General features: G+C 45.0%; 2 protein-coding genes across 3 annotated transcripts; one reads left to right on the forward strand and one right to left on the reverse strand.

Annotated features, from left to right (window-relative positions):
* Positions 1-449: 449 nt before the first annotated feature.
* On the forward strand, positions 450-2,329 carry mustn1a (musculoskeletal, embryonic nuclear protein 1a). The gene is made up of 3 exons (XM_014167009.3): positions 450-762; positions 928-1,057; positions 2,111-2,329. The coding sequence occupies exons 1-3, from the start codon at positions 754-756 to the stop codon at positions 2,206-2,208; spliced, it is 237 nt and encodes a 78-aa protein (XP_014022484.1). The 5' UTR covers positions 450-753; the 3' UTR covers positions 2,209-2,329.
* Positions 2,330-2,903: 574 nt separating this feature from the next.
* On the reverse strand, positions 2,904-16,012 carry ruvbl1 (RuvB-like AAA ATPase 1). Of its 2 annotated transcripts, XM_082967479.1 has the most exons (12): positions 15,682-16,012; positions 15,455-15,541; positions 15,165-15,297; positions 12,155-12,306; positions 11,982-12,071; positions 8,693-8,842; positions 8,477-8,540; positions 8,066-8,264; positions 7,767-7,869; positions 7,544-7,635; positions 3,172-3,378; positions 2,904-3,071 (listed from the first exon to the last, which is right to left on the reverse strand). In XM_082967479.1, exons 1-11 carry the CDS (start codon positions 15,820-15,822, stop codon positions 3,219-3,221), a joined length of 1,371 nt encoding a protein of 456 aa, XP_082823605.1. In that variant the 5' UTR covers positions 15,823-16,012; the 3' UTR covers positions 2,904-3,071; positions 3,172-3,218. The 2 variants fall into 2 exon arrangements, with proteins under 2 accessions (XP_082823605.1, XP_014022595.1); XM_014167120.3 differs by having other exon boundaries at positions 2,904-3,378.
* Between the last annotated feature and the right edge of the window lie 182 nt (positions 16,013-16,194).

Here is a 16,194-nt window from a genome sequence, read left to right on the forward strand (position 1 = left end):
GCTCCAGCTGTTCTCTCCATGATTCACAGTGTTAATTAAAAATCCTACTAGGTTTTATATGGGACTTCTGTCAGCCCCCCCTTTTTTCTGAAGAGGAACAGAATAATGACTTAATTACAGAACAGAGGAAGGAAGGGGAGGGAATGACACATACCTCTGTTGCCATGTAAGTTGTTTCTCTGCCAATGTTATTTGTTTGTCCATTGAATGATTGAGATATGGACATATGCATGGTAAAGTGTTGCTCTTTGACTGTAGGGTCTCTTCTATCCATTGATGAGTGTAAGGGTTAGATTGGTTCCTTAGGTTGTTATTGTTGAGGGCAGAAAGAAGTCTTGATCTCATTTCAACTTTGGCCTAGTGACAGGAGAAAAGGAGGAGGGCCATGACAGAATGTTGTCATAGTGGAGGAGGAGTTGAGTTTTAGACTTTGATTTGGGATCTTTTATTCGTCCTTGAGGAGTTGCTTTAAAAGAAGGCAAGATCGTTCCAACTGTAGAGCAGATCACGTCATTCACTCCCTAATGATACACCACCCTGAGAACAAACAGACCCAGAGAACGTGAGAGAGAAGAAAGAAGGGAGGAGTCCACTGAGTCATCTACTGGGCCTGCGGACAGACTTATAGCTCACTGGAGAGTTAGTGTGTGTGTGTTGGCCTGCACTGCAGAGAGGGAGAAAGAGCGCAGCAGTCATTCTGACCACAACAGTCTTTATCCAGGAGAATCATCCACTACTTCACAGTCAGTCACCATGTCTCAGGTAAGACTACAGTGCTGGACTAGGGAGGGACATGTAGAGTTATGACATGATCTCACTGAAACTTGCCTAGAAAGTTCCTGCTTAATAAACCTACTGGAGAACTCTACATGGGAACTTTTCTTCAGCTGTCTTTCTTCTGCATTCCATTTCTTCCCTCTTCTCCAGCCCGAAGAGGGGGAGGAGGGACAGCTGAAGCGTCCTGAGGTGAGCGAGGAGGATCTGATCGGAGCGAAGGATAACCTGAGCTCCAAAGGAAAGCTGAAGGGCAAGACCATAGAAGTGATGGATGAGTGTGGTGAGCAGAGTGCTGTTTTTATTGGCATGACAATGGGGTTAGGGCAGCGTTTCCCAAACTTGGTGCAATTTTGTTTTTTGCCCAAACACAACTGATTAAAATTATCAAAGAATGAATATTTGCTGATTATTTTCATCAGTTGTGTAGTGCTAGGGCAAAAACCAAAATGTGCACCCTTTGGGATCCTGAGGACGGAGTTTGGGAAACCCTGGGTTAAGGGGTAAGTCTACGGGGTAGGAGTATATATTTAAAAACCTCTGAAATCTGTTTGTCGTTTTTGTTGCGGATTTAAAGCGGCAATCAACAGTTGAAACTATAACAAAATATACTCCCCACCCGTTTCCGTAAAAAGGTTGAGGGATGGGGCTGAAGAAATGTAACATCTCAATTCATATACAGAGCTATGGATGCAAGGACTGGCTATACATATCGAAATTAGAGTTTGAATATTGTTGAGGCTATATAGTGTTTGTTTGCATTTATTTGTTTACAAACATTTTAATAAAACTTATTATGGGTTATTATGGGATATGACAGTTGAATTAAGCTTGTGAGGCATTTGTAAGTTATATTCTTCAAGAATCAATGGGTAAATATGAATTAAGTCCAAGAATGGATGTAGCAACTGCTGATTGCCCCTTTAAGATTGGAAATAAGTGTACATGTAGAGAACCTGGGCTGCGTTTAGACAGGCATTTTTTTCCACTAACTGTTCTTTTAACCAATCACATCAGATATTTTCACATCAGATCTAATCGGTCAAAAGACCAATTAGTGAGAGAAAAAATATCAGAATTGGGCTGCCTTTCTAAGCAAAGCCAGAGTGTTATTGAACAAGAGAGGGAGTTAGTGTGTAGAGGGGGCGTTCCTTACCATGATGAAGTTTCCACTCCATATACAGCACAGTTGAGGATGGTCAAGACTGTCAAACACACTGCCCGTCTCCTTGCTGCATGAACTATGGATGTTTATACATATCTACTGTATTACATAGCTCTTCGACTGTAGCTACTTGACTTCAGAGTGATGGATGGATCTGTGTTGTGTTCACAGAGCGTGCGGGTAAAGTCGCCCCTTCTGTGTTCAGTGGAGTGCGTTCAGGGAGAGAGACCGCCTTCAACAAGCCCCAGGCTCGACAAATCAAGAAGTAGCAGAGGCAGCAAAGCCACTTCTTATACTCCAGCCTGGCCTATATTTAAAACCACACTTGTGACTGAATGGGCCTTATGGTCAAGTATTTCTTAACTTTTTAATAAAAAGCTTGAACCCTCATTCTGTCAGGAGTCTGATTGTTAAGAAAGGAGTTTAAGTGGGCATTAACTGGATGTCAGTTGAGTAGGCTGTATTGGTTGTGTGTGAATATATTTGAGTTGGGCCTCCCGAATGGCGCAGCATCGCAGTGCTAGAGGCGTCACTACAGATCCGGGTTCGATCCCGGGAGACCCATGAGGCGACACAAAATTGGCCAAGCGTAGTCCAGGTTAGGGGAGGGTTTGGCTGGCTAGGATGTCCTTGTCCCATCACGCTCTTGTGGCGGCCGGGCGGACACACGCTGACTTCGGTTTCAGAGGACGCATGGCGCTCGACCTTCGCCTCTCCAGAGTCCGTATGGGAGTTGCAGCGATGGGACAAGACTAACTACCAGTTGGATATCACCAAAAAGGGGTAAAAATAAAATTAAAAAAATACCCAAAATATATATTTGAGCTGTTCAGCTGTGCTCATTTAGAAGTGGATGTTCTCATCATTATGCTAAGGAGCATCTCTTTGCCATTCCCAGTCCTGTACTGTATCAGTTAACTCTAGCTAGTGTATCTGATAAGTCTGAAAGCAACAATGACAAACATCAAGTTTTCCTTTTTATTGAAAAAATCTAATTTTATTAACAAGCAAAGATCCTTTAAAACAATGTATTTATCTGAACGTAACAAACTACTACAGTGGATGAGGCACAGATGGGGCAGCTTGAGGTTCTGAACAGCTTGAGGTTCTGAACAAAAGGATGAGAGGAAGGCTGGAAAGAGAGAAACAAGAAAGAGCAGGATGAACTTTACATGAAGGAGAATGAGGAGAGAAAAAGAGACTGTCAGGGTTTACAAACATTTGATGCTAGCCTTGTGGTAGAAAGTGAGGATGGAGGGAGGTAGAGAAGGGTAGTTCTTTATTTCATGAACTTGTGCTGCTGGTCCTGGAGGATCTTAGCGGAGGACTTGGCATCGTAGAAGAGTTCGTTGATCTCCTCCACCTGCTCCCTCTCTACTACCTCCTTCCCCTGGACTCTGCCTAACAGACTGGCTGGGGTCAGCAGCTGAGCCGCATACCTGACAGAGGAGAGGGGTGGGTGAGTCAATACGCACACACACACACACACGGGTCTCTCCAACCTTTTCTAGCATGAGAGCTACTTTAGAATTATGAAATATGTCAAGAGCTACTCAATTTCCCCCCTAGCATTCATTCATTTTTCCTGGTATGGGTATTTTGGGGGGGGATTTTCACTCAAAATCACAACTATTCATAGAGAAACAATGAAATTGGATGTTTGGAGTCCATATCAATGCTTAAATCACATGAGAATACAATTTTTGCGTGCTGAAAAAAAAAAATAATTCAGATTTGTGTATTAATACCCCTTTAATTGTGCATTTTGCAAGAGAGGAATTTGCTGGTCTAGTGATGTTTTTGCTGCTGCATATGCCATGATACAGCTTGCAAAACAAAAGCCTACCCGATTTATACAAATAATCATGATATACACTGACTATACAAAACATGACAGACTACCAGGGGAATCCAGGTGAAAGCTATGATCCCTTATTGATGTCACTTGTTAAATCCACTTCAATCAGTGTAGATGAAGGGGAGGAGAAAGGTTAAAGAAGTAGCTAACTGGCTACACATCAGTGGAAGCTGTGGAGGGGAGGGCGTCTCATAATGTCTGGAACAGAGCAAATGGAATGGCATCAAAAACATAGAAACCATGTATTTGATACCATTCCAACTATTCCACTCCAGCCATTACCATGAGCCCGTCCTCCCAAATGAAGGTGCACCAACCTCCTGTGACACACATACAGGGGCAATATGGCTGGAAATTAATCGACAGACAGTGTTACGTTTGTTTTTTTAAAGCCAATTGTGATAACTAGGGATAATGTCAATGTGGATTTGATAGAAGCCAGGAGCTTGAGGTGTCTGATACTGGACAGTTTGCGGTAGAGGCTGACCACCCATGCTGGTCTTATACATAATAGTAACATGCTTGATTGCATTTAACAGCATGAATGACTTGGATGCTGTGTAATGGCATGAATGAATGAATGATTATATTGAAGTTACGTTTAGACAGAAAACAGGACGCGCTCTCACAGGAAGGCCAAAAATATCATCTAGGACATCAACCACCCGAGCCACAGCCTGTTCACCCCGCTATCATCCAGAAGGTGTGGTCAGTACAGGTGCATCAAAACTGACACAGAAAGACTGGAAAACAGCTTCCATCTCAAGGCCGTCAGACTGTTAAATAGTCACCACTAGCCGGCCTCCGCCCAGTACCGTCCTGAACTTCAGTCACTCGCCGGCTACCACCCGGTTACTCAACCCTGCACTTTAGAGGCTGCTGTACTATGTACATATTAAAGTGACCAGTGTTCCATGTCTAATGTTTACATACTGTTTTAGCCATTTCATATGTACAGTGAATTCGGAAAGTATTCAGACCCCTTGACTTATTCCAAATGTATTTTTGTTACAACCTTATCCTAAAATGTATTAACCCCCCCCAATCTACACACAATACCCCACAATGACTAAGCAAAAACAGGTTTGTAGTAATTTTTGCAAATGTATAAAAAATAAATAAACAGATATCATATTTACATAAGTATTCAAACCTTTTACTCAGTACTTTGTTGAAGCACCTTTGGCAGTGTTTACAGCCTTGAGTATGACGCTACAAGCTTGGCACACCTGTAGTTGGGGAGTTTCTCCCATTCTTCTCTGCAGATCCTCTCAAGCTCTGTCAGGTTGGATGGGAGCGTCGCTGCACAGCTATTTTCAGGTCTCTCTAGAGCTGTTCGATCGGGTTCAAGTCCGGGCTCTGGCTGGGCCACTCAAAGACATTCAGAGACTTGTCCCGAAGCCACTCATGCATTGTCTTGGCTGTGTGTTTAGGGTCGGTGTCCTGTTGGAAGGCGAACCTTCGCCCCAGTCTGAGGTCCTGAGCGCGCAAGGATCTCTCTGTACTTTGCTCCATTCATCTTTCCATCGATCCTGACTAGTCTCCCAGTCCCTGCCGCTGAAAAACATCCCCACAGCATGATGCTGCCACCACCATGCTTCACCGTAGGGATGGTGCCAGGTTTCCTCCAGATGTGACCATTGGTATTCCGGCCAAAGAGTTCAGCCTTAGTTTCATCAGACCAGAGAATCTGGTTTCTCATGGTCAGAGTCTTTAGGTGCCTTTTGGCAAACTCCAAGCGGGCGGTCATGTGCCTTTTACTGAGAAGTGGCTTCTGTCTGGCCACTCTACCATAAAGGCCTGATTGGTGGAGTGCTGCAGAGATCGTTGTCCTTTTGGAAGGTTCTCCCATCTCCACAGAGGAACTCTGGAGCTCTGTAAGAGCGACCACCGGATTCTTGGTCACCTCCCTGACTAAGACTCTTCTCCCCCGATTGCTCAGTTTGTCCGGGCAGCCAGCTCTAGAAAGAGTATTGGTGGTTCCAAACACCTTCCATTTAAGAATGATTGAGGCCACTGTGTTCTTGGGGACCTTCAATGCTGCAGAAATGTTTTGGTACACAAGCCTGTCTCGGAGCTCTAGGGACAATTCCTTCAACCTCATGGCTTGGTTTTTGCTGTGACATGCACCGTCAACTGTGGGACCTTATATAGACAGGTGTGTTTCTTTCCAAATCATGTCCAATAAACTGAATTTACCACAGGTGGACTCCAATCAAGTTGTAAAAACATCAAGGATCATCAATGGAAACAGGATGCACCCGAGATCAATTTCGAGTTTCATAGCAAATGGTCTGAAAACTTATGTATGTATGTATGTATGTATATATATATATATATATTTGCAAACATGTCTAGAAATCTGTTTTTGCTTTGTCATTATGGGGTATTGTGTGGAAACTGATGCAGGAAAAAATAATTTAATACATTTTAGAATAAGGCTATAACGTAACAAAATATGGAAAAAGTCAAGGGGTCTGAATACTTTCCGAATGCACTGTATATAATGTATTCTAGTCAAGTCCATCCTATTCAACTATTGCTGTACATATACTATTCTATGTATTCTTCAGATATAGACAGGCTGGATAGAATATATAGTACACATTCCATCACATATATTTATACACCGGACTCTGACATTGCTCGTTGTAACATTTCTATATTTCTTAATTCCATTCTTTTACTTTTTAGATTCGTTTTCAAGATACTGTATGTAACTTTAAAAAGAATCATCTCCATACGGGGATGCTTTCTGTATTTTGAGTTACCCATCTTGAAAACTTGATTGCTGACAAGCAAAACAGTTTGTGACTATGCCAAAATAGACTAATGAAACAAACACCAAAAGATGGTTTTTGGGTGGAGTTTTCCTTTAACAAGTGGATTTTGCTCTTCACTCATGTAGTAGCCCGTCCTTCTCCCGACCAACTGCCTGTGACATGTCTGATTATCAATCAATATGATTTTGTTTCAATTCATCTCCATCTGTACATTTGGTTAATTGATCTCTGCCTGGGCAAGTTTTGGGATGGAATTTTATTTTAAGCTACATAACATGCTAGCAAAATGTTTTGATCAGCTAAAATGTGAGCAAACTATATATAATAAAGATAATCATTAGGACTCATCTCAACATAGCTAACATTTTTCCAGCCTAATTGTTACCAAATATCCAAACTGAGATTCAATGAAAACAAAAATCTGACATTGAGTGATTTATCAAGAGTACACCACGCTAGTCACAAATCCACGCGATGGCGCTGTCCCAATCAAAACGGTGCTGAAATTATCACACACGACTATTTCTTTAAACAATTCTGAAAGTGAATTATTAGGCGAGCTCCTCATAGCTGGGCTGCGAGCTCCTCATAGCTGGGCTGCGAGCTCCTCATAGCTGGGCTGCGAGCTCCACATAGCTGGGCTGCGAGCTCCTCATAGCTGGGCTGCGAGCTCCTCATAGCTGGGCTGCGAGCTCCTCAGAGCTGGGCTGCGAGCTCCTCAGAGCTGGGCTGCGAGCTCCTCAGAGCTGGGCTGCGAGCTCCTCAGAGCTGGGCTGCGAGCTCCTCAGAGCTGGGCTGCGAGCTCCTCAGAGCTGGGCTGCGAGCTCCTCATAGCTGGGCTGCGAGCTCCTCATAGCTGGGCTGCGAGCTCCTCATACCTTGTGATCGACCTGTTGGAGACCCCTGCACTAGAGACAGTGGAATGAACACTCATGCACAGAGTAACTGAATGGTGAGTGTTACCGGAGTGTGGTCTTGGTTCCGATCTCTCCTAGGTGACTGAGGGCCTCCTCACTGATGTTGATCCCCTCAGTCTGAGCACGAATCTTAATGATCTACAGAGAACACACACACGCTGTCAGCATCACGCCACAGTGACCACATACTTCATATATTAACATACCATCACTCACACACACTTCATATGTAGGAATGCCATCTCAGACATGATAACACACACACACACCTGCTTCATCTCCTGCGGTGTGTAGAGCATGGTGCGGATGATCATGACTCTGTCCAGCAGGTCCAGGGGAATGCCATGGGGAGAGCTGATGTCCTCTGTCCCCCTGATAACCAACCACACAACAGAAAGGTTAGGAAACAGGGTAATAGGTTGCTATAACCCTTACATGTTTGGGAGCATAATTAGTGTGCAACTTTATTTATTTTTATAACTTCCAAAACAAACTGTCACAGTAACTTACATTCAAACTGACTGGGAGAGGAAATGACATGCATGCACATTAGCACACACACACCCACCTGATGAGACAGTTGCCCCTGTTGGAGGCGAACACTACGATGGGTGCGATGGTGCTCTCCAGAGCTCGGTGCAGGTAGGTGAAACACTCGATGTCCAGCATGTGCACCTCGTCCACAAACAGCACCCCAGGGACCAGCTCAGCCACACCCTGGTCAATGTAGCGGTTTACCACCTTGTTGATCTCAGCTCGCAGCTTGTCTAATGGACAGCATGAAGAGCCAATGAAGAGCCAGGGATCAAGCAAGGGAGACAATCAAAAGGCAAGGACAGAGCAGAAAGGGTGGGGTTCTTTTGAATGATGCTTATTGGGGGGAGGGGTTGGTGTTTTGAAAGTACAAGCTGCTATTACTACAAGGATAGAACTAAGGTTGTGGGTTTTAAAAAGTTAGTTTACGTGCTTCAGGTCTTACCTGTGATCTCTGTCTTCTTGGGCTTCATCAGTTGTCCCATCATAGACAGGATATCTTGACCTCCCTGAGAGGACAGGAACCTCACTTTAACAACCAAAGATCAAGTGTGTCTGTTTGTGCATAATTCTTTTTCATTCAATAGTTATTTTCTAAATGTATATCTGCAGTGCAGTCTCATATTGACTTGAATCAGGGTCTCGGAGAGACTGTGTGTACCTGTGGTCTAGCGTTGGCAATATCCAGGTCGTGTAGCGTGACGTCTTGGATAATCTCTTTCTTCTTGTGGACGTCCCCCTTAGGCAGCGGCACGTACTCCTCAGCCTCCAGGTCAAACTCTGTGGCAAATGTGTCACACCGACCTTGTCTCTGCGCACACCCCACACACATGGAAGAAATGGTTCAACACAGAACACAGGCATCAAATATTCCCAACCCCGACAGCTCCCATCAGAGGTGGTCAGGTGGCTGAAACTAGACCAATCCCATCAGAGGTGGTCAGGTGGCGCTGGCCAACCACGGGGGTCAGGGGCGCAGGCCAATCCCATCAGAGGTGGTCAGGTGGCTGAAACTAGGCCAATCCCATTCAGAGGTGGTCAGGTGGCTGAAACTAGGCCAATCCCATTCAGAGGTGGTCAGGTGGCTGAAACTAGGCCAATCCCATTCAGAGGTGGTCAGGTGGCTGAAACTAGGCCAATCCCATCAGAGGTGGTCAGGTGGCTGAAACTAGACCAATCACTTCATAGGGGAACAAAAAGAAGGGATGGGAGGAGTGAGAGCAGGTATATGATTGGACTCCATGCCATCTCAAGGAAGGCAGGTGGATGAAAGAGAGTCAGGGAGGGTCCTCTGGGTGCTGTCAACAGCAACAAATGTAAGGCCCCCAGCCCACCTGTCCCCCCGTCCCACCTACACCCTCGGCCCACCTGCACCGATTAAAGAAGCCGTCAACACAAGCGTCAAACTATGCCATGAGGCTGTCCACCAGAACAGAGGAAGCGGAGGAGAGATGGAGAGATAGGGAGAATAAAACCCAGGAGCGATGAAGAGCTGGAGGAATGCCTACAGTAGAGAGATGAAACAGAGCTGGAGGAATGCCTCCAGTAGAGAGATGAAACAGAGCTGGAGGAATGCCTCCAGTAGAGAGATGAAACAGAGCTGGAGGAATGCCTACAGTAGAGAGATGAAACAGAGCTGGAGGAATGCCTCCAGTAGAGAGATGAAACAGAGCTGGAGGAATGCCTCCAGTAGAGAGATGAAACAGAGCTGGAGGAATGCCTCCAGTAGAGAGATGAAACAAAGCTGGAGGAATGCCTCCAGTAGAGAGATGAAACAAAGCTGGAGGAATGCCTACAGTAGAGAGATGAAACAAAGCTGGAGGAATGCCTACAGTAGAGAGATGAAACAGAGCTGGAGGAATGCCTCCAGTAGAAAGATGAAACAGAGCTGGAGGAATGCCTCCAGTAGAGAGATGAAACAGAGCTGGAGGAATGCCTCCAGTAGAGAGATGAAACAGAGATGAAACAGAGCTGGAGGAATGCCTACAGTAGAGAGATGAAACAGAGCTGGAGGAATGCCTACAGTAGAGAGATGAAACAGAGCTGGAGGAATGCCTACAGTAGAGAGATGAAACAGAGCTGGAGGAATGCCTACAGTAGAGAGATGAAACAGAGCTGGAGGAATGCCTACAGTAGAGAGATGAAACAGAGCTGGAGGAATGCCTACAGTAGAGAGATGAAACAGAGCTGGAGGAATGCCTACAGTAGAGAGATGAAACAGAGCTGGAGGAATGCCTACAGTAGAGAGATGAAACAAAGCTGGAGGAATGCCTACAGTAGAGAGATGAAACAGAGCTGGAGGAATGCCTACAGTAGAGAGATGAAACAGAGCTGGAGGAATGCCTACAGTAGAGAGATGAAACAGAGATGAAACAGAGCTGGAGGAATGCCTACAGTAGAGAGATGAAACAGAGATGAAACAGAGCTGGAGGAATGCCTACAGTAGAGAGATGAAACAGAGATGAAACAGAGCTGGAGGAATGCCTACAGTAGAGAGATGAAACAGAGCTGGAGGAATGCCTACAGTAGAGAGATGAAACAGAGATGAAACAGAGCTGGAGGAATGCCTACAGTAGAGAGATGAAACAGAGATGAAACAGAGCTGGAGGAATGCCTACAGTAGAGAGATGAAACAGAGCTGGAGGAATGCCTACAGTAGAGAGATGAAACAGAGCTGGAGGAATGCCTACAGTAGAGAGATGAAACAGAGATGAAACAGAGCTGGAGGAATGCCTACAGTAGAGAGATGAAACAGAGATGAAACAGAGCTGGAGGAATGCCTCCAGGAGAAAGATGAAACAGAGCTGGAGGAATGCCTCCAGTAGAGAGATGAAACAGAGCTGGAGGAATGCCTACAGTAGAGAGATGAAACAGAGATGAAACAGAGCTGGAGGAATGCCTCCAGTAGAGAGATGAAACAGAGATGAAACAGAGCTGGAGGAATGCCTCCAGTAGAGAGATGAAACAGAGCTGGAGGAATGCCTACAGTAGAGAGATGAAACAGAGCTGGAGGAATGCCTCCAGTAGAGAGATGAAACAGAGCTGGAGGAATGCCTACAGTAGAGAGATGAAACAGAGCTGGAGGAATGCCTCCAGTAGAGAGATGAAACAGAGCTGGAGGAATGCCTACAGTAGAGAGATGAAACAGAGCTGGAGGAATGCCTACAGTAGAGAGATGAAACAGAGCTGGAGGAATGCCTACAGTAGAGAGATGAAACAGAGCTGGAGGAATGCCTACAGTAGAGAGATGAAACAGAGATGAAACAGAGCTGGAGGAATGCCTCCAGTAGAGAGATGAAACAGAGCTGGAGGAATGCCTACAGTAGAGAGATGAAACAGAGATGAAACAGAGCTGGAGGAATGCCTACAGTAGGGAGATGAAACAGAGATGAAACAGAGCTGGAGGAATGCCTACAGTAGAGAGATGAAACAGAGATGAAACAGAGCTGGAGGAATGCCTACAGTAGGGAGATGAAACAGAGATGAAACAGAGCTGGAGGAATGCCTACAGTAGAGAGATGAAACAGAGATGAAACAGAGCTGGAGGAATGCCTACAGTAGAGAGATGAAACAGAGATGAAACAGAGCTGGAGGAATGCCTACAGTAGAGAGATGAAACAGAGATGAAACAGAGCTGGAGGAATGCCTCCAGTAGAGAGATGAAACAGAGATGAAACAGAGCTGGAGGAATGCCTACAGTAGAGAGATGAAACAGAGATGAAACAGAGCGGCCCAGGAGGATTGCGCACTGTTCTTTTAGTGTTGTTTTATTTTGGGGGGGGTATTCTTAGTTTGTGTACTTGTTTGTTAGTTTATCTACTTACTCCGTTTACAATTACTCTGGACTTAAATGTTTGAGCCATTGCAAATGTGTAATTTGTGTATGGGAGCCTTTCCAAAGCGAGTGTTTGTATAGAAGTGTACTGTAATAAGTGGAAGTGTACTGATACCTTGACGGCGCCACTGTTTGCTTCAATGTAGATGACGTCTCCTGCTTCCACACGCTCCTTCTGCAGGCTCTCATAAATACTGGGGTCCAGCTACAAAAACAACAGAGACACAGACAGTGAGACACATGGGCAACTTCTATACGGACTGGTCTAGACTCGGACTCGTGCCTGACCTTGAGCTGCTTGGTGCCCTTGCCGGTCTTCAGTCCGATGATGACGTGGCTGATGGTCTTCCCGTAACCACCCATGGGGTTCTCTGTCTCACAGGGGGTCAGCTCTGTAACCTCCCCCTCATACACCTCCTTGGTCTCCTTAATACGCAGACCTGGAGGAGGGAGGACAGGGTCACACAGTGAATGAAGACTCTGTAAAGCCCTACTCTCTCTGAATCAATAAAAACGCCACATCCTTTGGTCTACCTGGTGGATCATTTATTGGAGAATGTGAGACAGTGTGTGCACAGTGCATGGTCCTCTCTCTTCGTAATGTGATCACACTGTAGCCCTTGTTCCTCCTGCATACAGCCTCCCGGTGTGAGTGGCAGGAGGGGAGACACTTCTGAGGGAGAGACCATCTGTCAGAGGGCTCTTATCAGGGGGGTGTCGACAGGCTCAGAATGTACCCCGCCATTTTCCTCCATCGTAAAACTTGTGTGTTCTGTGGGGTGAGGGTGCTGACCACCACTCCGCTCTCAACCCACGCTCCATTTCCTTCTCTGTGACAGGTAATGTCAACACTCCAACAGTCCCTCTCCAAGGCCATCCTCCCCAGTGTCAGCCACACTGATACCCTCCCCTAGTCCTGCTTCTGTCCAGCAGGAGAACGCCTGGCTCTGGAGTCTATTCTGATGGTGGTGCAGCAGGTGAATGAAGGGTGCAGCTTTATCCAAACTGTGCAATTTAGTAGGCAGTTGTAATTTCCAACAGGCCAATATTCTACATATACCGAACAAAAATATAAGCAACATGTAAAGTGTTGGTCCCATGTGTCATGAGCTGAAATTAAAGATCCCAGAAATGTTCCATATGCACAGAAAGCTTATTTTTTCTCAAATTTTGTGCACAAATTTGTTTACATCCCTGTTAGTGAGCATTTCTCCTTTGCCAAAATAATCCATCCACCTGACAGGTGTGGCATATCAAGAAGCTGATTAAACAGCCTGGTCATTACACAGGTGCACGTTGTGCTCGGGACAATAAAAAGCCACACTAAAATGTGCAGTTTTGACACACAACGCCACAGACGTCTCACGTTGAGGGAGAGTGCAATTGACACACTCTCTGCAGAAATGTCCACCAGAGCTGTTGCCAGAGAATTGAATGTTCATTTCTCTATCATAATCCACCTCCAACGTCATTTTAGAGAATTTGGCAGTACGTCCAACCAGACTACGTGTAACCACGCCAGCCAGGACCTCCACATCCGGCTTCTTCACCTGCGAGATTTCATCCGGACAACTGACGAAACTGAAGAGCATTTCTGTCTGTAATGAAGCCCTTTGTCGGGAAACACTCACTCATTCTGATGGGCTGGGCCTGGTTCCCCAGTGGGTGGGCCTGGCACACAAGTGGGTGGGCCTATGCCTGCCCAGGCCCACCCACTGCTGCGCCCCTGCCCAGTCATGTGAAATCCATAGATTTGGGCCTAATTAATTTATTCCAATTCACTGATTTCCTTATATGAACTGTAACTAAAATCTTGAAATTGTTGTATGTTGAGTTTATATTTTGTTCAGTATAGTTTCACACATTAAAACGTGGTAATTAACTACAATCACCATAATCCATTGCGCGTCTACTTCTCCGGTCTGTGTTTCTTTTACGCCTGCTATGTAAAAGAGAGAAGAATGCATAATGGAGAGGGATAGAGAGCAGTTGCTTCAAGGTATCTCTGCCTCAAAATACATTATCAAAGTCATTGTTAGTTGGTATTCAGCAATCAAAAGTATGCCTTATTTACTTTGAAGAACTACTAAAATAGTGATTTTGTCAGACAGCTTTAAGCAGCAGCTCTATAGAGATGAGATGATGACTTGGGATGAAATAATAAAGTCATCAAATAAAACAAATGTAATAACAACTGAAATGTTTTATTAAAGTGAAGTAATGTGAATAAATGATGGTTAATAAGTGATGAGCAGTAATGGACAGTCACTACCATCATGGTACTTGTATTGATTGTTTTATTCTGTGTTGTTACAGCATTCAACCCACATAATGCATTTAAAGGTGCAATATGCAGAAATCGCTCTGCCATTTCCTGGTTGCTAAAATTATAATAGTCCGCCTTTATGTGAGAAAAAAAGCAATGTTTACAGAATCATTGTACCATCTAAACCGCTGTGAAATAAACTCAGCAAAAAAAGAAACGTCCCTTTTTCAGGACCCTGTCTTTCAAAGATATTTGGATTTTTACGGGTTAACTTCACAGATCTTCATTGTAAAGGGTTTAAACACTGTTCCCATGCGTGTTCAATGTTCCATAAACAATTAATGAACATGCACCTGTGGAAAGGTCATTAAGACACTAACAGCTTACAGACGGTAGGCATTTAAGGTCAGTTATGAAAACTTAGGACACTAAAGAGGCCTTTCTACTGACTGAAAAACACCAAAAGAAAGATGCCCAGGGTCCCTGCTCATCTGCGTGAACGTGCATTAGGCATGCTGCAAGGAGGCATGAGGACTGCAGATGTGGCCAGGGCAATGAATTGCAATGTCCGTACTGTGAGACGCCTAAGACAGCGCTACAGGGAGACAGAACGGACATCTCATCATCCTCGCAGTGGCAGACCACATGTAACAACACCTGCACAGGACCGGTAAATCCGAACATCACACCTGCAGGACAGGTACAGGATGACAACAACAACTGCCCCAGTTACACCAGGAAAGCACAATCCCTCCATCAGTGTTCAGACTGTCCGCAATAGGCTGAGAGAGGCTGGACTGAGGGCTTGTGGGCCTGTTGTAAGGCAGGTCCTCACCAGACATCACCGGCAACAACATCACCTATGGGCACAAACCCACCGTCGCTGAACCAGACAGGACTGGCAAAAAGTGCTCTTCACTGACAATTTTTTTTACGTAATCGAACTGAAACTACCTCAAAAAGCACAACTCGCTCAGCACTAGCATGTGTGATCCATTCCCAGTGGCCCTGTGTTTGTGTGTGGCCCCTCACCTATGGCCCTCCTGAAGTTCTCCATCAGCACCTCTGTTTTCTTGATCTCAGAAGAGTAGACCTCACTGCCCACCATGGGGCAGAAGGGCACTTTGTTGCCGAGCTCCTGTGCCATTGCCAACGCCAGGGCGGTCTGCGGAATGAGATGGCGCAAAGTAGGGTTGGTCAAAGTCTCTAAAGTTGTATTCTTTCTATTACTGTGGAGGCCAGGAGACACAGTAAGCATATCAGACATTTCACAATTACGACTTTGGGGTATCATTGAAGTAATGCAGTAACATCTTGTCTACCTTTCCTGTACCGGGAGGTCCAGCAAGTAAAACAGCCCTTCCCGACATCTTCTTTGAGCGGATCAGTTCCACAATGATACCACAAGCCTGTTGACAGAAAACAACGGTAAAGAACATCCATAAAAAAATACACTTGGCTTTGCCAAGCCCAGTTGGTAGTTTAATTAAAAATGAGGAATAGAATAATAAGTAATACATTAAGAAAAATGCAATACAAATTTACCTACCTCTCTTGCGGTCTCCTGTCCAACAAGACCTGACGCATTTTGCTTTGCGTTCCCGGCATCGTCTAGCCCGAGTCCTTTTACATGGCTGTGAGACGCGATGCGCTGGGTTTTCGTGGTGCTTTTGACTTCCTCGATCTTCATGTCTGTGTATTTTATGAACGTCGTATAAGAAAGCAACAAACCCAAACAAAAATGCTCCCTTCGTGATAGTTATTTATTCACCTTTAGAATTGGCGCGGTAAAACAAAACAAACAGATGCGATCTTTTTCAGTGAGGTATGATAAGAACTGTTTCCATGTGGGTTACCAAGGAAGTTGAAGGAAATACCACCCGAAAGTTCTTTTTTTTTAGCTCTAAGAGATACACTATTGGACAATTATGCTCTTCTGTTATAAAGCGACTGGATAGAAGCACTGTCAATCTCACTCATACAAAAACTACCACGCCTCTTTTGGGCTTTTATTTCCGCTTGTGTTCACGTCACTTTGACTTTACGGAAACTGGTACATCAT

This window comes from Salmo salar, chromosome 22 (assembly GCF_965601325.2).
Source record: "Salmo salar chromosome 22, fSalSal1, whole genome shotgun sequence".
NCBI lineage: Eukaryota > Metazoa > Chordata > Actinopteri > Salmoniformes > Salmonidae > Salmo > Salmo salar.

Excerpts from the sequence above, each read along its gene's own strand:
- mustn1a (XM_014167009.3), top strand. Across the intron at positions 1,058-2,110 it reads AGAAGTGATGGATGAGTGTG|AGCGTGCGGGTAAAGTCGCC; the intron begins GTGAGCAGAGTG and ends TTGTGTTCACAG.
- ruvbl1 (XM_082967479.1), bottom strand. The coding sequence starts at position 15,822 with ATGAAGATCGAGGAAGTCAAAAGCACCACGAAAACCCAGCGCATCGCG. Across the intron at positions 12,072-12,154 it reads AGGGCACCAAGCAGCTCAAG|CTGGACCCCAGTATTTATGA; the intron begins GTCAGGCACGAG and ends TTGTTTTTGTAG. Across the intron at positions 8,265-8,476 it reads CAAGAAGACAGAGATCACAG|ACAAGCTGCGAGCTGAGATC; the intron begins GTAAGACCTGAA and ends GCTGTCCATTAG.